Raw genomic sequence first — 26,609 nt, 5'->3', positions numbered from 1 at the left:
ATATAAAATAAAATAAACATGAGCAATAGACAACAGCAGTAAAAATATTCAAATAATACAATTAGCAGTAAAAATATTCAAATAACAATACAACAGCAGTAAAAATATTCAAATGCAATTAACAGCAGTAAAAATATTCAAATAACAATACAAAGTATGATATAGTATAGTATACTACTTGCTAGAGCTTCTTTATCTTGTGTTCAGCAGTTGTCTGCCTTAGATTCTCCACCTGACTTTTTGCCTTCTTTGAAAGTATCGCTGCCTTACCTTGCAGATGCTTTGGATGATATTCTGTGAGCGGCAGCTAAGTCTGTCCCTAGCGGTCTCTGCAAAAAGATGATTTTTGTTAAGAGATTGGATTGCTGATGTAGCGTCTAAGTCTTGTCTGGCTAAATTGCCTTTCAGGGGCAAATGTCTCTTTGGCTCTGACCTAGAGAAGATTAAGGATTTAGGAGGCACGAAAGTTCAGCACCTTCCTGAAGATAAACCTAAACCTCAGTCCTGAATGGTTAAAGCACATTTCAAGGAAGCCAGGCATTACAGACCAGGGAAATCTGACTCTTATGCTCAAAAATTCAAGTTTCCAACAGTCGTTTTCCTTTTAAGGAGGTGTAAAAGCTTAGCCAGCTTCTTCAAGACCTTCTATCTTTTTTGCAATGACGGGGATGGGGTTCACTCCTTGTCTCTAGTTATAGGCGGGTGTCATTCCCTTTTTGTTTCTATTAAGAAGTGCGCAGGTTCTCTTCCTGTTTTGGGGCTTCACGTGCTGCTGATTAGTGTTAATAAATACTGTTTCCTTGTTATCAAGCAGATGAATCCATTACGAATGGGTTGTGTCCACCTACCAGCAGGGGGAGATAGAGAGCACTGAAAAACCATAGTGCCTCTTGGCCAGCTAGCGCCATCTGTCTCTCAGTATTTTCTATCTCCCCAGCAGGGTTGGACGCAGCTTATTCAGCTCCTTCAAAAATCTGCCTGGGGTGGCTCTTGGGCTTTTGCCAGGGGTGTTGTGGCTATTGCAGCTTCACTTTAAAGGCATATAGGTTTGCCCTGTCCCTGCCTTTCCCACTCTCCTGGACCCCTGGAGTGCCTCTGTAGCTGTTGCCTCTAACTTTCCTCACAGCGGAAAAAAAACCGTGACGCGCTTGTTAGCGATGCGATTTTGAGGCTTCCTTCTGTTTGTGCAGCGTGACCGGAGCTCTGTGACTCAGTCTGGTGAGGTAAGAGAGTCTTGTAGCTCCTCCTCCGAGGGCCCGCGATCGGGACGTTTTGGCGCAAATCTGCCATTTGGAAATTTACCGCTGTTTTCGGCGATGGCTGCGGAGGTTAAGTGCTGTTCACGTTGTGGCAAGCGCAGATCCGTAGTGGGGCTCTGTAAATCGTGCTCTTCAGACGTCGGGGCTGGCCCAAGCATGGCAAGCGAGGTTTCTTCCCGCTCGGTAGAGCTGGCAGCGGGGGCCATCTTGGATGTGCCGCATGGCTCGACCCCCGCAGGAGCGGAGGGGAGCCTCGGATGGAGGCTACAAGAGGGAGATGCTTACCCTGGATTGGAACCGGGAGGCCAGGGTGTGCCTTTCTTCCCTTAGTTGGTGTTGCTTTTACATAAAGCGTTCATGTTAAAAAGAGCTCTGCCGCAGATGTCTGACTCTGCGTTGCTACCTGGTTCCTGTCCGGTGGAGACCGGCCCGGGATTGCCGTCAGGGTTTTTTCCCCAGACAGTTGGCCGCAAGACAAGCGCAGAAGGGTAAATTCCCCTTAGAGAGTGCCCCCCCCCCCCCCCCCCCCCCGTGGTCAGGCTGTGGGGATTCTGAGGGGTCTGGCAAGCCTTCGTGGTCCGAAGAGCCAGAGGAAGGTGTACGATTGCCACTGGATCCGGATGATCCCACTGCGGTTAGGATTTTCCACCACGAGGAGCCTCCAGCGCTTATTTCAGTTGCCTTACAGGCTCTATCTATTGAAGATCCTGTGATGGGCGAAGCCTGCTCGAGCTTTTCCTTTGCATGACTCCATCCAAGAGCTTATTTTGGCTCAATGGGCTGACCCTGAGGGGCCTTTGAAAGTTGCCAGGGCAATGGGGCACTTATACTCTCTCAGTGAGGAGCACCTGGCACGCTTGGCCATGCCTAAAGTGGATGCCCTAGTCACGGCTGTGACGAAAAAGACTACCCTCCCAGTAGAGGGAGGTGTCGACATGCAGGACCGACATCTGGAATCAGCAATCAAACGGTCCTTTGAGATTTCAGGCCTAGCCTTACGGGCATCTGTGTGCAGTTATACTGCTCGAGCCTGCCTCGCTTGGTTGCAACAGGCAGTGGAACAGACCGGGGATGGAGTGGAGCCCCTTGCGGAGGTGGCACTGTGGATGGAGTCAGCCTTGTCATTTTTGTCTGACGCCCTCTATGATCTGGTCAGAGCTTCAGCTAAACAGATGGCTGTGGAGGTGACTGCTCGCCGCCTTCTATGGCTACGGCATTGGGCGGCTGACATGGCCTCTAAGCAAAGGTTGGTGGAGTTGCCCTTCCAGGGCCTTCTCCTGTTTGGGGGAAATTAAACCCCAGCGCTTACCCGAGGATAGGCCGCGGCCTTCTTCCAAGGGTCAGGCAGTCCCCTCCTCTTCCAGACCTCGCTTCTGTGAAGCTAGAAGGTACCGCCCAGGGCGTTCTGCTGGGTTCACTTGTCGTGCCCGCTTTCAGCAGAGGAACTCCTTTCGTTCGGACAAGCGTTCCGCAGCGACCTGCTCAAGGCCTGGAGTTCAAGGGCGACCCTCTCAATGATGGTGCGCTGGCCCTCTCCTCGATTCCTGCAATAGGAGGACGGCTTTCCCTCTTTTTCGAGGAGTGGGTCAAGATTTCCTCAGATCAGTGGGTTTTGGACCTGATCAGAGATGGCTACAGAATAGAATTCAATGCCCCGGTGAGACGTGTTTGTGGAGTCCCGATGCGGTTCTGCCGCCAAACGGGTGGCGGTAGAGGAGTCCTTGCAAGGCTTGATTCACCTAGGGGTGGTGTCCCCGGTGCCTCCCGCCGAACACGGCTCCAGCCGTTACTCCATTTACTTGTGGTGCCGTGAAAAGGAGGATCTTTTCGGCCCATCCTCGACTTAAAAGAAGTCAACAAGGGGGCGTTTCTAAGATGGCGGATTAGACTTGCTGGCACTCGGAGCGTGTTTGAACTCCCTTCACTTTACCTGGAAATTATCGTAGAATATGCCTCATAGTAAAAGAAAGGGCGTCATAAGAAGCGTACCGCTGACAGCTTTAGGTACGACGATTCAGACGATGCTGGACCGATTTGCCACAAGCACCCCACGATTGACCGGCGAAAGTTTACCTGCAGTGGGGGAAAGTGAAGGAGCACTAACCCCCACAAGGTTTAGAAACATCTTTGTCCTCGCCGGACGTGAACCCGCCGCCATGCCCCACAACTGCCTGGGAGCGTCTGGAGGTCCAGAAGCATTCGGAAGTCGTTGCTCAAGAATTACCGGTCGGTGGAGACACTCCAAAGGCTGTGGGGGAGAACATGGTGCCAACATTGGAATCTGCGATTCAGTCTTTAACATCCATAGTTACTCAAGCTGCTCAGGAGACCACACAAATAGTGAGTAAATTGGATTCGCTAACTATCGCGCTCGAGGCATTGAAACAGGAAACTTCTTCAAATAAAACGCAGGTTCAACAAGATATCTTATTGTTGACTAATAAAACGGATCTATTGATTAAGGATAAAACAATAATTCATCGTAAAATGGAGAACATTGAAAATTACAATAGACGTTTGAACCTTCGGATTCTAAACTTCCCTCGCTCTTCTGAAATTAACGTTCTTGAGTTGTTTAAAAAATATCTTGTTGAAAATTTGAAAATTTATCTCTCTCTTCAGACTTAATACCGCCAAACAACAAAATATATTATTTACCAGTTCCTAAAAGGAGAACAGAGGGGGATGAAGGATTGCAGGACCTATCGGCCTTCTTGGAAAATTCTAATGATGGGATTTTTGAGAGGCAAACTTTTCTTGTTTCAATGGTCTTTGAACAAGATTTGAAAATGATCAAAAAGTTGTACTTTAGAAATTTGGCTAAACCATTTTATGGTGAAACTCTTTGGATATATCCAGATGTAGTTAAGGCTACCCAGGAAAGACGACGTTCTTTCTTGGCAATGAGAGACGAAGTCAAGGCATGAGGTGCTAATTTTATACTGGCATATCCTTGTAAATGTCAGATTAAATATCAATTCTTAGATCCTGAACACTTGAGAAATTTTATAGATCTGATGAAAGTGAACAAATAGATCCTCTGTTAGTTTAAGAACATGTAATTCACAATATAAATGTTTTGTGGGTGAATCCAGGCCTTATTCCTTTTTAAAAAATTTATTCTTTTGATTCACTCCTAATGTATCTTAGCCCCCTCCACTAAAATTATTGTGGTCTAAGAAAGAAGTTGAATTATGTTGGTAGAATAATGTATTGAAAAATGTTATTTCTTTCTGTTTTTCTTAACGATGTAATGCTTGTGATATGATTTAAAATCAATAAATATAATTTAAATAAAAGAAGTCAACAAGTCTCCAAGAGTGCGGCATTTTCACATGGAAACCCTGCGCTCCGTCATTGCGGCGGTACAGCCAGGAGAGTTTCTCACGTCTCTGGACCTGAAAGAAGCTTACTTGCACATACCAATTTGGCCCCTGCACCAGAGGTTTCTGCGTTTTGTGGTGATGGGAAAACATTTCCAGTTTCGGGCCTTGCCTTTTGGCCTCGCCACAGCTCCCCAAACCTTTTCAAAGGTAATGGTGGTAGTAGCTGCTTTTCTCAGGTGCGAGGGTATTCGGGTTCACCCGTACCTAGACGACTGGCTCATCAGAGCGGACTCGACAGAGGAGAGTCATCAGGTAACAGCCAGAGTGGTCTCAGTCCTTCAATCTCTGTGCTGGGTCGTCAATATGGCCAAAAGTCACCTGACCCCCCTCTCAATCTCTAGAATATTTGGGGGTCCGGTTTGACACAGCTTCGGGGTTTGTTTTTCTTCCCGAGCAAAGGCGGTGCAAGCTTCAGAACCAGGTCCGTCTGCTCCTGAGGATGCCTCGCCCCCGTGCTTGGGACATTGTCCAGCTGTTAGGGTTGATGACGGCCACCTTGGAAGTAGTGCCCTGGGCGAGAGCGCACCTGAGACCTCTGCAGTGCTCCCTGCTTCAACGATGGTCTCCAATGTCTCAGGATTATCAGTGCAGACTCACGTGGCTCCCTGTGGTCTGGCTCAGTATGGAGTGGTAGCTCTCAGACAGCATGCTGCAGTGAGGAATGCCGCTAGCACTCCCCGATTGGTGTCTGGTGGTAACAGATGCTAGCCTGAAGGGCTGGGGTACACATTGCCGGGGAAGGCATGCCCAGGGTCTCTGGACACCCGAGGAGTCGGAGTGGTCCATCAATCGCTTGGAGTTGAAAGCGATTTTCCAGGCTCTTCTGGCTTTTTTCTCGACCCTGGAAGGATTGACTGTCAGAGTTCTGTCGGAAAACATGACAGCAGTGGCCTACGTAAATCGACAAGGCGGCACTCAGTGCAGAGCACTGGCCACGCAGGCCGTGCAAATTTGCCACTGGGCTGAGCTACATCTGCAGTTTCTGTCAGCAGCTCACATTGCAGGTCGGAGCAACATGCAAGCCGATTATCTAAGCAGGCATCAAATCGACCCAGCGGAGTGGGAACTGGCAGACAGTGTTTCTTCAGTTCTGTGCCAAGTGGGGGATGCCCGTAGCAGATCTTATGGCCTCAAGCGCAAATGCCAATGTCCCGTGCTTTTACAGTAGACGGAGAGATCCTCGCTCGGTGGGGTTGGATGCCTTGGCTCAACCCTGGCCTCAGGGCCTCCTGTATGTTTTCCCTCCGTGGCCCTTGATAGGGCGAGTACTCCTGTGGATTCGGCTACATCAAGGAGAGGTGGTTCTCATTGCCCCGGATTGGCCCAGGAGGCCGTGGTATGCGGACCTCCGGCGGATGCTGGTAGAGGTTCCCCTTCCTTTGCCTCTGGTACCGAATCTGTTGTCACAGAGACCGGTGACCATGGAGGATGCCTGCCGCTTTGGTCTTATGGCATGGCTATTGAGAGGACGCAATTGAGAGACACGGGTTATTCCAGTAAAGTCATTTCCACTCTCCTACAGGCCCGCAAGCGTTCCACTTCCGTGGCTTATGCCAGGATTTGGCGCCAATTTGAGGCTTGGTGTGCTGCTAAAGCGATTACATCTATGCGGGCTTCTGTCTCGCCGATACTTGACTTTTGCAGGATGGTTTACAAAAAGGCCTTGCCTATAATTCCCTGTGTGTTCAAGTGGCAGCCTTAGCATGTTTTCGAGGGAAGGTCGCTGGCCTCTCCCTGGCTGCCTATCCGGATGTGGCACGGTTTCTTAGAGGGGTGCTTCGGCTCCGTCCTCCCGTGCGGGCTCCGTGTCCGGCCTGGAACCTGGGGTTATTTTTAAAGGCCCTTCAGTGTTCACCCTTCGAGCCACTAAGGTGAGCTTCAGAGAAGGATGTGACCCTAAAGACGGTCTTTTTGGTGGCCATTACTTAGGCGAGACGGGTGTCTGAGCTCCAGGCGCTGTCCTGTCGAGACCCTTTTCTGCAATTTTCAGAGTCCGGAGTGCTTCCTTCCTGCCTAAGGTGGTTTCAGCGTTTCACCTAAACCAGCCTATTTTCCTGCCTTCCTTTTCCAGAGAGGAGTTTCCGGAAGCCTTTGGGCAATTGCACCTCCTAGATGTGCGAAGGGCTCTGTTGCAGTATCTGCGCATTTCAAATGCTTTTAGGACCTCTGATCATCTTTTTGTCCTGTTATCAGGTCTGTGCAGAGGGTCTCCAGTATCTAAAGCCACTATAGCCCGTTGGCTCAAGGAAGCTATTTTTTCAGCCTATCTGCTGTCTGGCCGGCCTCCGCCTGAAGCCTTCAAAGCACATTCCACAAGAGCGATTTCCTCTTTTTGGGCTGAAACTGGAGCACTCTCTCTTCAAGAGATATGCTGTGCAGCGACATGGGCTTCTAAGCTCTCTTTTGCCCGACATTGCAGGCTGGATGTGGCTGCCAGGAGACGCGCATTTTGGAGCACAAGTGCTCTCGCGTGGTGTGGCTTGTTCCCACCCTATCTAGGGATTGCTTTGATACATTCCGTTCGTAATGGATTCATCTGCTTGATGACAAGGAAGGGAAAATTAGGTTCTTACCTTGGTAATTTTCTTTCCTTTAGTCATAGCAGATGAATCCATGAGCCCTCCCTCAGTGACTCATTGTGTGATTGATGTTGTTTTATGTTCAGTTTTTCCTGTAGATATGTTCCCTCATTGTGAGAAGTTGGAAAACAGTCTTCAGGATTTCTTTTCGGTTATAGGAGGTTGCGTTCGTCCCTCCTTTGTGTTATTGCTCCTGTTCTGGGGCGTTCATCCGCTGTGAGGAAAGTTCATGTTAGGCTACTTTGTAGTGTAACACTGCTTTGGAAGCTTCAAATACTGAAGAGGCAGATGGAGCTAGCTGGCCATGAGGCACTATGGTTTTTCAGTGCTCTCTATCTCCCCCTGCTGGTGGTTGGACACAACCCATTCGTAATGGAGTCATCTGCTATGACTAAAGGAAAGAAAATTACCAAGGTAAGAACCTAATTTTCCCATAAGAGCGGTTTATCTATCTGGCAAACCGAATGCTGTGGCAGACAAATTGAGCAGAGTCCTTCATACTCACAGTTGGTCCTTCCTCATGCTTGTGGCTCATCGAATATTCCAGCAGTGGGGGACCTCAGTGAGAGACCTGTTCGTTTCACTGTTTTTGTTTCAGAATCTATGCCCCCAACCGTGTAGCCCCAGATGCCTCCCTCCTGCATTGGGGAACAGATCTTCTATACGCTTTTCTCCTACAGCTTCTCATTGGGAAAACTGTTCTCATACTAAGTTCAGACCAAGGGACCATGATCCTAATTGCTTCCTACTGGCCATGTCCAAATTTCGTTCCCTGTTCTAGAGTTATTGACTAGGGAACCATTATCGTTAGATCCTCTTCCAACCCTGATAACACAGAACGAAGGGTCCTGTCTCCATTCAGACCTTCGCTCTCTGGCCCTGATGGCTTGGTTTTTGATGACAATACATTCCTTAAACATTCCAGAAGGAGTCTCTAGAGTACTCCTAGCCTCTAGGAAACCTGCACAGAAATGTTACTGTTTCAAGTGCAGAAGATTTTTCCCTGTGATGTACATTCTGAGCACTTGACTCTATGTGCTTTTTTTTTTTTTTTTTTTCCTACCCTTATTGGAAGTACCTCCTCCATCTCTTGGATTCTGGCCTCAAAACTTACTCAGAATACACTTGAGTGCAATTAGTGCTTTTCACTCTAGTGTTGATAATAGCCAGTTTCCATTTATACCTTGATAATTTTGGTATGAAGTAAACCTTTTATGAATCTATGAAGCCACCTCTGGTAGCACGGGATCTTGATGTTGTCCTTACAGCTCTCATGAAACCTCCTTTTGAACCTCTTCATTCCTGTTCTCTGAAGTTCCTCACTTATAAGGTATTCTTAATAGTACTACTTCTGCTAGAAGAGTACGTGAACTTGAAGACCTTGTGGCAGACCCAGCTCATACCAGGTTCTACCACAACAGGGTTGTTCTCCAATCCCACCCCAAATTCCCCCATAGTGTTATCTGAGTTCCACCTCAATCAGTCCTTTATACTTCCTGTCTTCTTCCTTAATCCACACTCTGTCCTCCTAGAGAAGCAGCACTGCATACCTCATACTGCAAATGTGCAAAACCTCATAGGAAATCCTCCCAGCTTTTTGTAACATTTGACCCTAACAGATTAGTGATTCCTATCACTAAATTTAATGTAGACATATTCAAAGTGATACACATTGAAAGGAATAATCCGAATCATATTTAACTTATGCTAGGGTCCACCTTAGGGTTTGGCATGCAAGAAAAAGATCTAGGTGTCATTGTACACAATACGCTGAAATCCCAGTGTGTGGTGGCGGTGGCCAAAAAAGCAAACAGGTTGCTAGGAATTATTAAGAAAGGGATGCAAAATAAGACCAAGAATATTGTGTGTCTGTATTTCCCCGTGGTGCAACCTCACTTTGAATATTGTGTTCAGTTCTGGTCCCCATATCTCAAAAAAGATATAGTGTAATTAGAAAAGGTTCAAAGAGCGACCAAAATTATAAAAGAAATGGAACTCCTCCCATATGAGGAAAGACTAAAGAGGTTAGGGCTCTTCAGCTTGGAAAAGATATGGCTGAGGGGAGATATAATTTGAGGTCTATAAAATCCTGAGCAGTGTAGAATGGGTAAGTAAATCGATTTTTCATTCTTTCAAAAAGTACAAAGACCAGGGAACACTCGATGAAATTACATGGAAATACTTTTAAAATAAACAGGAGGAAATACTTTTTCATTCAAAGAATATTTAATCTCTGCAACTCTCTGCCGGAGGATGTGGTAACCGTGCATCTAGGTTTAAAAAAGATTTGGACAAGTTCCTAGAGTAAATGTCCATAGTCTATTATTGAGCTGGACATGGGGGAAGCTACTGCTTGCCCTGGGATTGGTAGCATGGAATTTATTTATTTATTGCATTTGTATCTCACATTTTCCCACCTCTTTGCAGGCTCAATGTGGCTTACAATACATCCTGAATAGTGGAAATACATGAGAAAGTATACATTTAGTAATAACAGAAGGATTTTGGCTAACATGATGATGATAAAACATGATAGTATTTTAACAAGCAAACATAGTAAGAAATATTTAAGAAATATATAAGAATTATATGAGAAAATATACATTTAGTAATTGCAGAGGGATGTAACATGATAGCGAAAAACATAATAGTTTGGCAAGCAAATATTGTAGAGGCAGTTCTGGATATGTGTACTGGAGTTCATATTTGTTGATCATTGTTGTATGCCTTGTTAAAGAGATGGGTCTTCAGTAGAATTCGGAAGTTAGCTAAAGTTGTGCGGCATCGCATTCCAGAATTGTGTGCTCAGGTAGGAAAAGGTTGACGCGTTCATTAGTTTGTATTTCAGACCTTTACAATTTGGGAAGTGAAGATTAAGGAATGTACGGGATGATTTTTTTAGCATTCCTGGGTGGTAGATCTATCAGGTCTGACATGTAGGCTGGTGCGTCTCCGTGAATAATTTTGTGAACTAGGGTGCATATTTTGAACGTGATACGTTCTTTGAGTGGGAGCCAGTGCAGCTTTCCTCGTAGGGGTTTAGCGCTTTTGTATTTTGTTTTACCGAATATGAGTCTAGCTGCAGTGTTCTGAGCTGTTTGAAGTTTCTTGATTTGCTCTGCAGCCAGCGTAGAGTGCATTGCAGTAATCTAGATGACTGAGTACCATTGATTGTACCAGGTTGCGGAAGAAGGTTCTCGGGAAGAAAGGTCTTACTCTTTTTAATTTCCACATTGAGTGGAACATCTTCTTGGTTGTGTTATTTGCGTGACTCTCAAGTGTTAGGTGTCGATCAATGGTAACTCCAAGAATTTTTAGGGTGTCTGAAACTGGAAGATTAAGTTTTGGTGTGTCAGTGGTGGTGAATTTGTTCGTGTTGTGTTGCGAGATGAGTATTAGGCATTGGGTTTTTTCTGCATTGAGTTTCAGCTTGAATGCGTCCGCCCATGTGTACATATGTAGGCTTTGGTTGATGTTTCTGCCGGGTACTTGTGACCTGGATTGGCCACTGTTGGAAGCAGGATACTGGGCTAGATGGACTATTGGTCTGACCCAGTATGGCTATTTTTATGTTCTGATGACTTGGCTGTATCTCTTATACCAGTGTTTCCCAAGTTCAGTCCTGGAGTACCTCTTGCCAGTCAGATTTTTAGGATATCCTCAATGAGTATGTATGAATTTGATTTTTATATACTGCTTCCATTATATGCAAATCTTTCATGAATATTCATTGGGAAACACTGTCCTGCACCTATGCTCAGGCAGGGTTGACCCTTCATGGTAAGAGCCATGGCGGCTTCAGTAGCCCGTTTCCACACTGCCTCCATTGAAGAAATTTGCAAAGTAGCAATGTGGTCAACTTCACAGCTCACGTCTGTCTGGAGCAGCATTCTAGGCAGGAAAGCCAGTTTGGACAAGCAGTCCTGCAAAGTCTTTTACTAGTTTAATATCAACTCCACCCTCAGGCCCATTTTTTCCACCAGGCTCACTTTCTTCTTAGTTCTCAAGATTATTATGTTTGTGAGCCTGGCAGCTAGCGAGTCCCATTTGTGAGAATATCATGCCTGCTTGTCCTCTGAGAAAGCAGTTACCTGTCACAAGTGTTCTTCAGTTTCATCAGGCATATATTCTTACATCCCTCCCGCCTTCCCTTGGAGTGCTCGAGCATGTGGTGGGGGCACTGCCTCAGTTTTAAAGTAATAGTGCATTATGGCAGTGTCTTCACCAAGCTCTGTGGACATGATGACATTGCCCACATGTGAGAATATATCTGTGCTGTCCTCGAACACCTGCTACAGGTATGTAACTACTTTCTGCCACACCCCATACATATTCAAGATTGGCCTACTTTATTGGCTCCAAGGACCTGATTCCAATACTGCAATCCTGCTAAAATGTACAAAATACTGATTTCTGACCATGTTGCCGTCACATGTGTTGAACTGTGCAGAGGAGCATCCCAACTCCTGTTCCTGAACACTCAACCCTATTTTACTAAAAGATGTTTTTTTTTATATCTCACATTTGAGACAGCTAATTTCTTTGAACCCAACTGTGATCCCAACCTTTGTTGCAATATAAAGCATGGTTGAGAGGTGAAGTTATTAGCTTTACATATTCCCAGCATAAAAAAACTTAGTTTAACAACTGGAAAAAGACATGCCCTGGAGTCTATGCTATACTCTAAATAGGATCAACAAGTTCTCAAGAAATTATATACGCCTGAATTTGAATTTAAATACAATATGCATGTCCAATATGGCAACTATTTCTTTTACTATGCCAGGTTTATCAGACTGTGAATGTTAAATTCCAGATGAACCCCCTGACCGGCATATTATCGTCTATAGAAGATGAGTTACTTCCATAAGAAGTTAAAAGAAGATGATAAGCTAAGTTATTCTTTATTAATAAGTTATTCACATTGAGTGATTACAAAATATTAAATCACTTCACTTTGTTCTTCCTATGAGGAGGTGGGTGCTGTGAAATCTCATTGAAACATTTATTTCAATGAGTTGCACTGCTGAGATGACCAAGGGTTAGTTTCGTACATAAGATCTTCCGGTGGCTGGTTATATTATAGAACTATTTCTTTTAGTCAGAGCTCTGATACTACCCTGAAGGTAACAAAGCTGGTAAGTTGCTGGCTTCTTAGAGGTTTTCATGTTAAGCAATGAATTGCCAGCATTAAATTTGAAAATGGTGCAATCCATACTTCTACATCTCTTATACTCAACACATTTAAAGACTGTTACACTACCCTGTATACCTCGGAATGCGTCACCACTTTTTTTTTTTTGTCTGTCAACACGTTTATCTACACCTAGCAACGTATTAACCCATCACAAGAAGAGACTTCACAGGCCAAATCCTTGACTGCTTCTAAAGCTTCAAGCCCTGATAGCATTCCATTGGAATTGTATAAAACTTTCTCTAATCTCTTTATGTCCAAATTATATTTATATTTTTCATGACCTCCTGTTGAGCCGTGACCGAATGGGGCGATTCTTAGAAGCAAGTGTAGGTTTTACCCAAACGTAAGAGACCCTTAATTAGTGCAGAACTATCACCCTGTTTTGCTTTTGAACATAGACTATAAAATCTATGCAAAATTACTGTGTAGCAGACTTGAAAAAAAATATACACCCTCTTATCCATAGAGATCAAGCTGGTTTTCTCAAGAATAGAGTTTTTTTCTGACACTAGGTTACTTTGAGGCATATTTTCAAAGCACTTTGGGAGGCTAAGTTCCATAGGTTTCTATGGAACTTTGGGAGGCTAAGTGCTTTGAAAATGAGCCTCTTTGTCATCTAATCTGTTATTCCCAGTCAAAGGCCCATTCCATCCTTTTAGTTTCTGTAGACACTGATAAGGCCTTTGATCGGGTAGAGTGGAAATATTTACTGTGGTAACTTTCTTTGGTTTCCTAATTCATATGGTACAACTGTGATGTACATCTGTCAGAATTGCAGCCAACAGAGACTCTTCTGACTATTTTATTTTAAACAGAGGAACACATCAAGGTTGTCTGATACCTCCTTTACTATTTAATTTGGTCCTAGAGCCTTTTTTGACTGCAATTCATCAGAACTCACATATAATGGAGTTTCAGTTGGTGATATGAATTTAAACTTTCGGTATACGCCAATGGCTTGTTCAACTCTCGGTTTTTGCTATCTGAACTTATTATGAATTTCTTAACTTTATAACCTGATGAAGTAGAAAAATGACGAACTACCTTTGAGGCTTCATTTGTTGCAGAGGCTTGACATTTTTAAGAAAGTTAAAGGCATTTTTATTTGCGCAGGCATATTTTGGGATTTAATTTAGTATGTATGTATTTTATGAAAATGAAGGAATATATATGCTGATTCTGTTTGCATGTGATTTGTTAAAACTATTATTGCTTGTTTATTTTATAACCCACCTAGATAATAGGCAGGCTGTAAATATTTTTAAATAAATTGGGACAAGACAGAACTGATGCCATTGAATGATCATTCTATAGCATTCTATATTGCTGATTTCCCAAATGGGGTTCATCAATTAAATATCTGGGAATGTATTTTGATGTGTCTATTATCTTTCTCCAAGATTAACATGGAAAAGATTGTTGTTAAATTGAGACCATTTTAACATGGTCACAATTATCTTGGTGGAGTCGGCTTGACTCATTGAAAATGATTTGTACAAAAAATTACATATGTTTGAATGTTCCCTATCATATTTCCTGCTTCATTTAATAAAACTTTAGATTTTCTCTGGGAGAACAAACCTCTTAGAATCTCTTTAGCTAAATTTATACCTCCTTGATTGTTGGGAGCTTTCAACTTCCCAGATCTGATACTTTGTCTTTATTTTACGCCAGGGCATTGAATGGATCTCTACATCAGACCTAAATTATACCCCCACAATGGCTACATTTTGAAACATCTATTCTTGCACCCATACCCTTATCTAGATTGAGATGACTCGAGCAGGGGATGAGACAATCCTATTATTCAAATTACCTACAACATAATCAAAACTTTAGATCATAACCTGGAAATACCTTGGTCCAACACTTTTTTTTTCTTTTCTATCTAGAACACTCTGGCATACTTGGGTAGAAAGCAAGTGTTCTGAACCACAAGAGCAATGTGTTTGGGACTTTGGTGCTGTTTAACCCTTCTTCCACTACATGGAGAACCTTTGCAGAGATCCAGTCCCTCTTTATTTACGTAAATCTCAGTTTTTCAGGTGGCTTAAATTTTAGATCTGCACTACATAAATGTAATCCTCCCATTAGAGACCTAAAGAAGGTACCTGATCTATTTACTTCACAGAATTCCTTAAATACGGCCTACTGTATTGCAATTTTAACAGCTTCTCAAAAGCTTAATCCCTTCCATATTTGGTTTGCAAAAAATCTGGCCAGAAGACATTGAGTATACTTTCACTGATGACGAATGGAGATATTTTGGAATCTTGCCTTTTGGTCATGTAGATTATCTGTATCTCGATCGATGAATTTCCTAGCACACAGATCCTTATGGAATCCTTTAAAATCTCATATTAAATCCTCAGTCTAAAAATTGCTGGTCTTATAAGACTCAACCTTACCTCACTGTTCAGAGCCGGGAAAGCCATTTTGGAGGCAAAAGCTGGTGTCACGAGAGAAACTTAGGGGACGGCAGGGAGGGGGGGGGGGAACATATGAGAGATTGATGAGGATCCAGGCCGTGGTGGTATGTGAAACAGAGGCAGTTGCTCTTTGCTTCACCTGTCAAGGCAGTGCTGTCACACTGCTGAAAGCATGCTTTGGGAAGGGAGACCACTGGCCTCCGCAGTGACTTGTAAAGGCACCTTGAACTGATTTACTAAAGTTTTTCTTAACCTTGCATAGGAAAAGAGCCTTAGTAAATCAATCTGAAAGAGCTACTTCTGATCTGGCAGAGGATTCCCATCCTCCCTTCTCCCCCAAGAAAAAATAAAAATTCACTGCAGACGCTGTTGGAGGGGTGGGGAAAGAAGTGAGGGCTCAGCTACTGGCTTCTAGATTTAATGAAAATTTGTTAGCCTGGCTGGAAGTACCTTTTTAAAATCACCTTTTCAATCTTCACTGAAGAGAAATGATTGGACACTTTTTTTGTCTTGCTCTTAAAACTGTTTTAGCCTCCTGTAAACAGTTTTAGATTAAGTAGACTGTACTTAATGGTAGAATCTGATGCCTTACTTATAGATTTGAGATGTACATAGCTTAAAAAAAAAAAAAGCTGACGTTTTGAGTAACTTTTCTCTAAAGTGGCCTACTTAAAAAAAAAATAAATAAAAAAAAAAAAAATATATATATATCTCTGACTTGACTCAGCTATGTACCTTTTTGATTTGGTCCTCTTCATGTTCTTACACATTGTGATATTTTTTTTAACCAGTACAGTCACTGATTGTGGTTCTCATGTTTTGTTCTGTTCTTATAATCTCAATATAGTTTTGTTTCTCTTTTGTGTTGAATATTTAAATCTTCAATAACAATAGAGGCTTAAAAAAAAAAAAAACTAGTTCTCAAAGTACTACTTAACTCAGAAGCATGGACAGCTTCTATGTCTCAGCTGCAAGGACCAAGAATGTTACTCCAGAGGGTCCCCACTCCAAAAAACTATTAGCATAGGATGTGTAAGCACTTGCCTGGGCTTAGCAGCAGGATAGGTGAGATGGAGAGGAGGGAAGTTAAGATCAGACTTAGTTCATGCCTGTGACATTTTGTAGAAATTCCTTGAAGCTTTCACTGAAATTTATCTAATTTCACTTGTGTTCACAGATTGCTCAGAAATATGACCCACAGATAGAAGAGGATCTCCGTCATTGGATAGAAGAGGTTACAGGCAAGAGCATTGGCCCAATTTTCCAACAGGGTCTAAAGAATGGCATCATCCTCTGCGAGTAAGAAATTTACTATAGCATTAAAGTTGTATTGTGTGTAATGTTAATTTAGGAGTTGATGCAGAAAGTGTTACGCTAGAGCCGGCTCAGCAGGTGGCTTCTGCTGCAAAATTAGTGACCCCAAAATACCATTGCATGTTAACAGTGAGCATGCAAATTGTGGCAGTAATCCACAGCTCATTGCAAAATGTCAGCCTTTCTGCTATGGATACTAAAGAGGCAATTAAGCATTCTGTTTTGATGCACCATGTGGCTATGACTTCTGCACAAGCTAATACCCACGATCAATCCCCCTTTGCCTTGTTCGAACAATAATATCCTGCGATAACTGTGGGTAGGCTCATGGTAGTTTTCTCCATCAGCCCCTTCTCTTTTAAATGTTTGTTAGCATTGACTTAGCCATCATAATAAATTTTACCCAGAGACTGTAACAACTCATCTTTAGTATTGTTTGGAGGTAATGTGTGAACAAAAGAATAGAAGGGGAGCCGCAGAAGCGGAAGACTGTAGCTCACTACGTATAAAAGTACTCGCAGAATGAATAGTGTAGCCAATAGGTCTCTTCCAAAAAACAGGAGGAAGAAAGAAGGATAATAAACTTCTCTCTTGGAAGGACCTGACACGGCACTGTGTTTTTGGCTAAGTACCTGCTTCAGGGGTCTAAAATCAAACAATATGTAGTAGTATAAATTATACCCATATAGAAAAGAATAAAATGTACAAATTACATTGAGTTATGTTTAAATCGTAATAAGGTAAATAAAAACAAAATGCATATAAGTAGAGAAGAGGGGGGGTTTGTGCTGAATACTTAAATATATGTATACACTTGTATACTAGAAATGTGACATGTTACATGTATGATAAAATATCTTTGCATACAAAGTCAATATTACAGATAAATAATATTAAAAATAAAAAACAAGGAACAAAAGAGTGTAGCTTTATGCAGTTTATCAATGTCTTTGAACTTATGTAGATAAAACATATGCTGTAAACGTGTATAAAAAAGGGGGAGAGAAGGAAAAACTAAGCACATGAAAGAGAGAAAATGCATATCTGTATCTCAGGTTATAAAGAATGCTATGAGGAAAAGGGTGAGAGTTCTGAGGCAAAATAAGATGCAGAAGGTGAAGAATTGCTTTGGCACAGGACGGTATAAGCGTGGAACAAGGGTGTCAGAGTAATATGTGGGAAGCAAAAGGCTATAGTGAAACGGAGACTTCATACTGCAAAGAGCTAACAAAGTTATCAGATTTTGTCTGAAAGTAAATGCCAGTATAAAGAAGGACCAATTTGTAGATCGCGGTATATACAATGCTGTGATTACTACAGCAAAGTAAAACATCAATGAAAGACTGTGAAAGGAGCAGCATCAAATGCTAGTGAAATAGCACTATGAACGCGCTCATAATGACAGCAAACAGGAGGGAACCACACAATACACTAAACAAAAGCCGCTTTCTGCCATCAGAAGAAAAGAGAGAAAATGCCGTAAAAGGTGAGCATACTATATCTTGAAAAAGACGCAAAGTTGAATGTAGAGTAACAAGTCCAAAAGTGTATAAGTGCAGCAAACAAAAGTTGCTATGTGGGGCGCACCGGAAGACCCCTGAAACAGGCATTTAGACAAAACATAGTGCTGTGTCGGGTCCTCCCAAGAAGTTTTTCTGTTTTTTTTTTGTTTTTGTTTTTTTTTTTGGAAGAGCCCTGCTGGCTACACTACTCATTCTGTGTGAACATAAGAATACTCAAAATATTAAATCTGGAGCTAGAGAGCAGCGAAATTATAGAAACTACACATCATGTATGCTCTCATTATAGTGTGATGGGTAGCGTGTAACTACAAAATTAATTTTAAACAAGTGAAACCTCACGAGTTCAGGGTGCCTACAAAGATGGTCTGCCCTTTAATGGACTCATCATCATGGGTTTCATAGAAGCCTCCGAAACCAACCACAGATTAAAAAAAAAAAAAAAAAAAAACTCCAAAATGGAGTAAAAAAAACCCTGTAGCAAAAATGTGGAGGGATCTATTTACTATAGAGAGAGTCCCCTATCCATAACATATTTCAAAAAACTGGAAAAAAAACCTCACAATAAATTGGTTCAGTGGTTGAGCTAAGTGACGGTTTGTCTTTATTCACATACGGTCCACACATTTTTCAAAGAGCAACTTCTTTCATAATCCGACCAAGGAGAGCCCTGGCTTCAACCATAGGACACCGAGGGTGGCCACCCGTTATTGCCCCTATTTTTGTAGTTAAGAGAGTCCGCTACCCATCACACTATAGTGAGAGCATCCATGGATGTGTAGTGAACATAACAATAGCCATATTGTGTCAGACCAATGGTCTATCTAGCCCAGCATCCTGTGGCCAGTCCAGGGCAGACGTACCTGGCAGAAACCCCAAATAGTAACAGTGGCTTCCCTATCTCAGTTGCAGACTGTGGTCTTTGTTTCAGGAACTTGTCCAAACTGTTTTTAAACCCAGATAGCTAACTGCTGTTACCACATCTCCAACGAGTTCTAGAGCTTCTATTCATTGAGGGGGGAAAAAATATTTCCTCCTATTTTGTTTTAAAACTATTTCCATGTAACTTCATTGAGTGTCCCCCTGTGCTGCTTTGCTTTTCAGACTTATAAATGAATTGCAGCCTGGATCAGTAAAAAAAATTAATGAATCCAAACTAAATTGGCATAAGGTAAGAAACTTTTGAAAATGTTCAAAATTCAGGGGTGAAGCAAAGGGAAATCTATTACATCCAGTACTAGGAAGCTACTCAGTGAATGATGACATGCCTTTTCCCCCCCAGTTGCTCCACAGGGTTGAACTTTTGTTATTGGTCTATTTCATACCTGTTAATTCTAATTCTCCCTTACTAGTGTGGGCCACATAAGGTACTAAACTACCTTCTGGCTTGGTAAATCAATATCTGTTATCTTTAAGAATGTACATGCTCTCGCTCTTTCTCCTTTTCCTTCATTTGGTGTACTTTAATATTCCCCTGTCCCAACAAAATCTATGTAAGCATGTGGATTAGAAAATTTGAAGTAAGAACAGAGCTACCAAGAGGTCCTGATTTTTGAGAGGGAGATTTTAGTATACACCTACAACCACGCCTATTCTGCCATGGCTCCACCCACTCTGGCTTATGTCATCTTGAATTTCTTTTGATGTAGGCATAGGAAACAAAAAAAAGATTTTAAATGCTCCCGGGTTTCAACCCAATTCATGTTTAATATGGAATAATAAATTAAATAAATAAATTGAAACTCTGAATGTTGAACATCTGATGATTCTCATAATATGATGTCTGTTTTAGAGACCTTTTACCTTGAGAGAAAAAAATCTCTGCACAAATATAACAGTGCTAGGGTGTTCCTATAACCAGCCCCTCCAAATGAAACACTTACACTTTCTAACAAATTACTACTCTACCTATGAAAAGTTATTCCCTTATTATACTTCCTCTGTGTACATCTATATACTTCACAAGCCAGCAATGTTTGAAAATATAAATGAGAGAAAAAAATTGCTACCGACAATATAATAATGACAACATGGATGCAGCAGCTCAGAGGTTACTGTTTGCTTACTTTGTTGAAGGAGAAACAGAGACCAACCATTTGCTTTAACTTTTCATCCCGACGGTCTCCCTTCACGATGCAGCCTCTGCTCTGTGCAGCAACTGCAAAAAGAAAAAAAGCAAACGTGGGCCTGCAGCAGCTTTCAGGCATGCGCTGTGGGCTATGCTGGTCCTCTGCCCCTGCTGACGTCAACTTCGAGTTCCGGGGGCAGAGGACCAGCAGAACTGACAGCGCATGCCTGAAGGCAGTGCTGCGGCTCCATGTTTGCTTGTTTTTTTTTTTTTCTGCCGCTGCTGCATTGGGAGAAGCAGCGGCAGTAAGAAAAAACAATTACATCTCAGTGGGAGACTTTCCTGCTTTGGTGGGAGGGTGGGAGATGGCCCACCAAAGCGGGAGTCTCCCGCTGAATGCAAGAGACTTGGCAGGTCTGTAAGAATATGAACCTAAATAGCATTACATTCGTAGTCCATACCCTGATATGCATACCTTTTTACTAGGGTATCAGAGGAAAAGGGAGGGGGGGCAGGGTCTGTCCCTAATAACCTGCCAGAAAGAGATGAGTGCATATTTTCACTTTTTGCTTTCTCCTTTTGCTCACACCTTATCTCCCAACTGTCCCTCCCCTTCAGCTCCAGACTGCTACTGTTCTTCATGACCCTAGTTGGCTGCTGCTTCTGCTCCTGCCCACTCCAGTAGCTGATATGTTCATTGCTTTGGTATGTTTTTTAGTCTGGCTCTGAGCTGCTACTACTTGGACTGGTTAAGGCCACTGCATCTCCTCCTCACCTTTTCTGGCTGGTACAAAAAAATCTAACACTAATCAAAGAAACTGTCCAGCACTATTTCTGACTTTCAATTTATTCTTTGTGCACTACTTTTATTGCTTTCCTTAAACTTGAACTATTTTCTAGGGTTACCAAATACAGTAATATTCTTCCTTGTCATTCTGGTTTTTGGTCCAATTTTCTTTTTCCTTGAACTTTCAACAGCAGCATCTTCCCCCCTCCCCTCAGGTTCATCTTTTACTTTTTTTTTTTCTTTTCACTTGCCCTCACCCCGTCCCCTAAGTTTCCTTCTATCAGTAGTGAGCAAAGAATACACTGAAAGCCAGAGAATTAAGACTGGATATTTTTTTTTCTTTCGATTTGTATTAGTTTTTTTTTGTGCTTTAGAAAGCTTGAATCGTGGACCTGGCGCTGAAATTGTTGGCAATCAATGAATTGGGTTAAAAATAAGCCCCTGGAGGCTGGTATGGTGGCTTTATTCAAACATTTATATCCCCCTATTAAATAGGTGGGTAACAAAATGCATTCATATTCATTAAAACAACATAAAACATCCTATCTAATAAAACGCACCTCCAACGTTCTGAAGCTGACTGCGTGGCTGTCTGGCTGAGGCATTCGTGCGTTGCTCTGCTGTAAGGCTACTGAATGTCACGTAGTTCCAGGAACATCAGCTGCAGCACTGACCAACTGCACGAGGCCCCACCCCTGCCGCCCTCGCCACAACACCACGCCCCCCCCAGGTCACCACCACCAGGCATGCAAGCTCGGCCCTTCTCTCTCTGTTAGCTCTGGTCCAGCCCTCATTTCCTCTTTCTGCAATGAGGGCGGGACCAGAGCTAACACAGAGAGAGAGACCGAGGCTGCACATCTTTAAACGCTGCTTTCCTGTGAAGATGATTTTTAAAACTTGGAGCGAGTGCGGCTGGAACTGGGAGGGAGGAAGAGAGGAATGACGACCCTAGAACTGGGAGGGGGAGAGGGGGACCCTGAAACTCGGTGGGAAGGGGAGGGGGTGGGAGGGGTGGGGCGACCCTGGAACTCGGAGGGAGGAGGGGGGGGGGGGTGACACTGGAACTCGGAGGGGGGGGGGCGACCCTGCAACTCGGAGGGGAGGGAGGGGATGACCCTGGAACTCGGAGGGGAGGGGGGCCCCATGGCACACACTCATTCTTGCGCACACACTCTCTCACAGACACACTTGCACCCAGTCTCACTCTCTCTCTGTCACGCACACACACTTGCACATTCACTCTCTCTCTCTGTCACACAGTCACTCACACACACTGTCTCAAACATACACACTCCGAGGACAACCTTGCTAGTGCCCGTTTCATTTGTGTCAGAAACGGGCCTGTTTTACTAGTAAATATATAATCATCACATCAGAAACTTTCTTCACCCCTCAAAAAATAAAATAAAAAATAAAAAACCAAATCGCCTAAATCCCAAAATGTGCCTGTGCAAATAAGTGCCTTTAACTGTTTCTTAAAAGGATCAAGATCTGTAATGAACACAGCCTCAATGGCAACTCATTCCACTTAACTTGGGCCCACATAAGACAATGCTGCCTTCACAGTAATGGAAAAACGCAACCAGCTCAATGGTACAATCAATTGCTGTGAAGTCGTTGATCGCAATGCATAAATAGGCATATAATATTGCAACACTTTTTTTTAAAAGCAAGAACAACAATTTAAAATGAACTCTATAGACAACTGGCAGCCAATGAAGTGACTTCGTCGCGCCTGTATCAGATTCAAAAAGTGCTCAAACCAAAAATCATATGTATGACAACACTTGGATTCTAGCTTCTGATAGTCTTTTTTTTTTTTTTTTTTAGGGGTAGTATGATAATCTATCTTTGTAAGCACTAAACTTTGAACCACAATCTGAAAGTTCTATTTCAGCAACAATGGTTTTAATTTACTCAAAACTTTCAACTGAAAAAAACACAACTGCATTATTCTATACACTTGGGCTTGCATCGTCAACTACGAGTCAATAATAATACCCAGACTCATAATCTGATTTGTAATTGATCTTCGTCCCTTCAAACACAACAGGGCTATAATCCCTATCAAGACGTCTTAGTGGCAATCATCACTTTAGTTTTTGAGAGATTTAAAGCCAAATCATTTCCCTGCATCCAGTGCTTGGTCTTTCCTAAACAAACATCCAACTGTACTTGATAAGTAGAAAACTTCACATCTACAGAAAAAAAAACCTATCAGTGTATAATCCAACCTGCAAATCCTGCAGTACTGCACAACGCAGTGTCAAATACAGATTAAAAAAGAACACTGTCAGTCGAACCCTGCGGAACTCCCACACATACATCGAAAACCTCTGACACTGTATCCTCCCAACTCATTTGCATAGTTTGTCTAGAAAGAAGACACACCAATCATAAACAATCCCTCTTACTCCAAATGTATACAATTTCTGAAGCAACAAACTATGATTTACAGTATCAAATGCCAATGATATATCTAAAGACACAAAACAATATGTCACACACCAGCATCCAAGCTGTGCTTTAAAACATAAAAACAAAGCTTCACAATTATGGCTCTTACAAAATCCATATTGCTCCGCATCGGCTCATCCACAAATTAAAGAAGTTGTTTTAACACAATTTTATCAATTTTAGCCAATGCAGGTAGTACCAAAATACGCTGATAATTTGCTAGGACAGTTGAATCCAGACCCTTCTCTTTCAACAAAGGCTTCACAGTAGCTTTTTTTAAACAATCAGGCAAATAACCTTCATTCAGTGATCTATTTACAATTTTGTCCACAAACCCTTCAGCACCAGAGAGGAGCAAGGATCCAACAATGCCTGAGTGGGTCTCAAAGATCCTAACAGACATTTCAAGTCTGAGGCATGAGCCATCTTAAAAACGTCCCAAACACGTATATCCCCTAATCTACATCCTCTCCCCAACCTCACCACCAGCAAAGATGACATTTGTTGCAGTACTGCTTGCACCTTCCCAGTAAAATAATCACCAAAATTACCAGCTATCAAATCGCTCACCAATGAACAGCCTTTCTTATTCTGAGTCAAAAAAATGAACTGTCCGAAACAAATTCTGTGGACGATTCAACACATTAGAAATTTTTTCCTTGAAATACAAACCCCTAACTATTTCATAGCCAGAAGTATACTCTTGTAAACGAAGTATCATCATCCAAATCAGCAGATTTCCTTCAGTCTTTCACTAAATTGTAACTCCTTATGCAAAATTTTAATAGAATGCTTCCAGGGAGAAAATTCCACAGAATTATTCACAATTATTTGCCTATTGAGTGCTATCTTATTCAATGATTCCAACAATGTTGTATACCATGAAGAAGGGTCCCACACAACGTTTTGTTTCTACAACATCTCCAGCCCCAGCCAATTTGGAAAAAGAGACAAAGTTCAGTGCTATTTTCCTGATTGAGGAGACTCCTCTTATTTAAGGGCAACACTTAGTAGCCTGATTCAGGGCCCATTTGCAGGGTGTCAGAAGGAGCCCTGATGTGTGGCCCCCAGCTGAGGACAGTTGTTGTCGTGCCCAGACTAAATTTTATTGATTGGCAAGGTGAAATATGAATATAAAAGAAAATCCTGGGTAGTTCCAGTTCAGTTGGAAGTGTGAAGGAGCAGGAGGAAACTGGTTAAAGCAAAAAACAAAGAAACAACCCCCCCCCCCCCCCCAAACCCACACACAATCAACTTAATCCTGTATTTTATTGCAGATCACAATCTAAAGTGCATTGCTAAATAGCCAGTTCAAGCCCTGCCTTTTTTTTTCTTTTTCTTAGAATTTAGTTGTCTTTTTGGACTAATGCATTCTTTTAAGTCCATGCAACAAATATCCTTGTTTGTGCCATACCGTTCTGAACAAGTGGGTGTCATCCCTTCCTACCAGATGGAGGTAGAGAAACTAATATTTTCCAGTGGCCTTACTGGTATAACCTTCTGGTGCTCAGTCAGGAAAACTCCAGTATTTTCTCCATCTCCAGAAGATGGTAGGTTCAGGCTGGTGCTCTTGGTCCCTGCCAGAGCTCTCAGCTTAGTAAGCTCAACCAAGCTGTGTGACCTTGACCAGTTCCCAGATCTGTAGACCAGACCTGGTAGAGCACAGAGCATTGCTCCATTGCGTGCCCCCCCCCCCATTGTTTTGATAGGTGTCATATTTTGTTCCACTATCAAGTAGTAGTCCAGAAACAAGGTAATACTAATGTGAGTGTATTTTCCTTTTAGTTGGAGAACATTGGAAATTTTATTAAGGCCATCCAAGCATACGGGATGAAACCACATGATATTTTTGAAGCAAATGATCTCTTTGAGAATGGGAACATGACCCAGGTTCAGACTACATTGGTGGCCCTAGCGGGTATGGTATGTATGTAAAATACACATGGTTATTATACTAGCTTACATTAAAGCTTTTTATAATGTAAAGTTTGAATTGGAATAGACTTTATTGTCAGAACTAGTGGAACCAAGCCCGTTTCATCAACAATGAAACGGGCCCTAGCAAGGCTCTCGTGTAAGCGGTTTTCTCTCTCTCCCCTGCCCGTCCCGCGAGTCTCTCCTCTACCCTCCCATCTGTGTCCAGTGATTCTGTCCTGTCCATCCATGTCCATCGGTATGTTCTGTTTATGTGTGAGAAGCAGTTTCTGGGGAGAGAGAGACACACACACAGAGATCATGCTGCCACCATCAAAGCTTTGCTCTCAGTATCTCTATTATCGGAACAGCTCTGTTAAACAAACCTATTATCTTCCTCTCCCCTTTCCTTTTTCAACTTCAGAAACGGAAACCTACTTCCATAATGGCCCACAGACAACATTTTACATGTCCCAACTGCTAGTTAAAAGAATTGTTTACTGGACATTTAAAATGCCTGGGAGGAGGAAGCGGGAGTCAACTTGCTGATTTGTACCTGAAAGCTCTGGCTGGCTTCCGTAACGTTCGGTTCGTAACATCTCCTCATGTCAGCCAACCTCCAGCGTTCCCTTCCCTCTCACTGTTCTGCCCTCTGACATCATTACGTTTTGATGTGAGGGCGTGGCAGTGAGGGGGGATGGAACGCTGGAGGCTGGCTGACGTAATCAGATGTTACAAACCCAGGCAGCCAGACAGCGACGGAACGTTGGAGGTGCAAATTATTATATAGGATATGAGTTTTTGAGGACCCCCAGGCTAGTACTTCAAAATAGCACAGCACTGGGTGGTGGGGGAAGCCCAGAAAAACCAGGGTCTGTCTGTCTCTCCTTTGGGTGAAGGGGGGCTAGGGGAAGGAGTAGAGTAAGACTTTTTTTTTAATTATAGTGCATGGTATTTGCAAATTATCTTGTCATTTTCTTCATTTGTAGTGTACACTAAGCTTTATTTACTTAAAATATTAAAAGTACAAACAGCTTGAATCCACCTAATAAATTTGGCTGTAGATAGTAAAACATTTGCTATAATCCATTCACATAATGTACCATATGAAAATGCTTTCTTTGAATTTGCCTAAATCGCCTTTTCACAAAGTAAATTAAAGCAATATACAATCAAGTTAGAGAGGAAACTACATAAAAATATAGAAAAGAATCAATTACAAAACCAAATATACTCTAGAGATAGTCAAGAGTAGGGAAAGGAGTAGAGTGAGGAGGGGTCATTAAAAAAAAAAATCAGTGGGAGTAGTCCCCTTGAGCAGAAAAGAAATGTTTCAATCTATTAAATTTAAAGTTATGGAAAAAGGTAAAGCTTTCAAACCTATAAAATTATTAAAGGAGGCTAAAAGGGCTAAAAAATTACAAATGGTTACCATGAATTTGTTTAACTTTTTGCATTTGAATTAGTTATTCTTTCCGACCCAGTAGAATGTTGGAAAGATTATACATGTTAAATATTTGTATTGATTCATAGTCATATAGTATCACACATTTTACAAAATGAACAAGGTGCCTAATCTTCAACATTAAACGTTGTCTCAATTTTTCTTCAATCCACATAGCCATAGCAAAATGCAAAACATTTCTTGACTATTTAGAAAACCACCCTCTCTCGGTTTTCTTGATTTTAGCAATAGTCT

At 42.5% G+C, this 26,609-nt stretch overlaps 1 protein-coding gene across 2 annotated transcripts in view; it reads left to right on the top strand.

The window, feature by feature from the left end:
• Positions 1-26,609, top strand: part of CNN3 (calponin 3) — a 77,265-nt gene that overhangs the window by 14,620 nt on the left and 36,036 nt on the right. For both annotated transcript variants that reach the window (XM_030205701.1, XM_030205702.1), the window contains exons 2-4: positions 16,028-16,149; positions 18,789-18,855; positions 24,782-24,919. In XM_030205701.1, the coding sequence (XP_030061561.1) occupies positions 16,028-16,149; positions 18,789-18,855; positions 24,782-24,919 (327 nt within the window). The remainder of the gene's footprint in view (positions 1-16,027; positions 16,150-18,788; positions 18,856-24,781; positions 24,920-26,609) is intronic.

The sequence above is a fragment of the Microcaecilia unicolor genome, chromosome 6, assembly GCF_901765095.1.
Source record: "Microcaecilia unicolor chromosome 6, aMicUni1.1, whole genome shotgun sequence".
Taxonomy (NCBI): Eukaryota; Metazoa; Chordata; class Amphibia; order Gymnophiona; family Siphonopidae; genus Microcaecilia; species Microcaecilia unicolor.
Note: the sequence above shows the minus strand (reverse complement) of the source record. Positions and strands in the feature narration are given on the sequence as shown.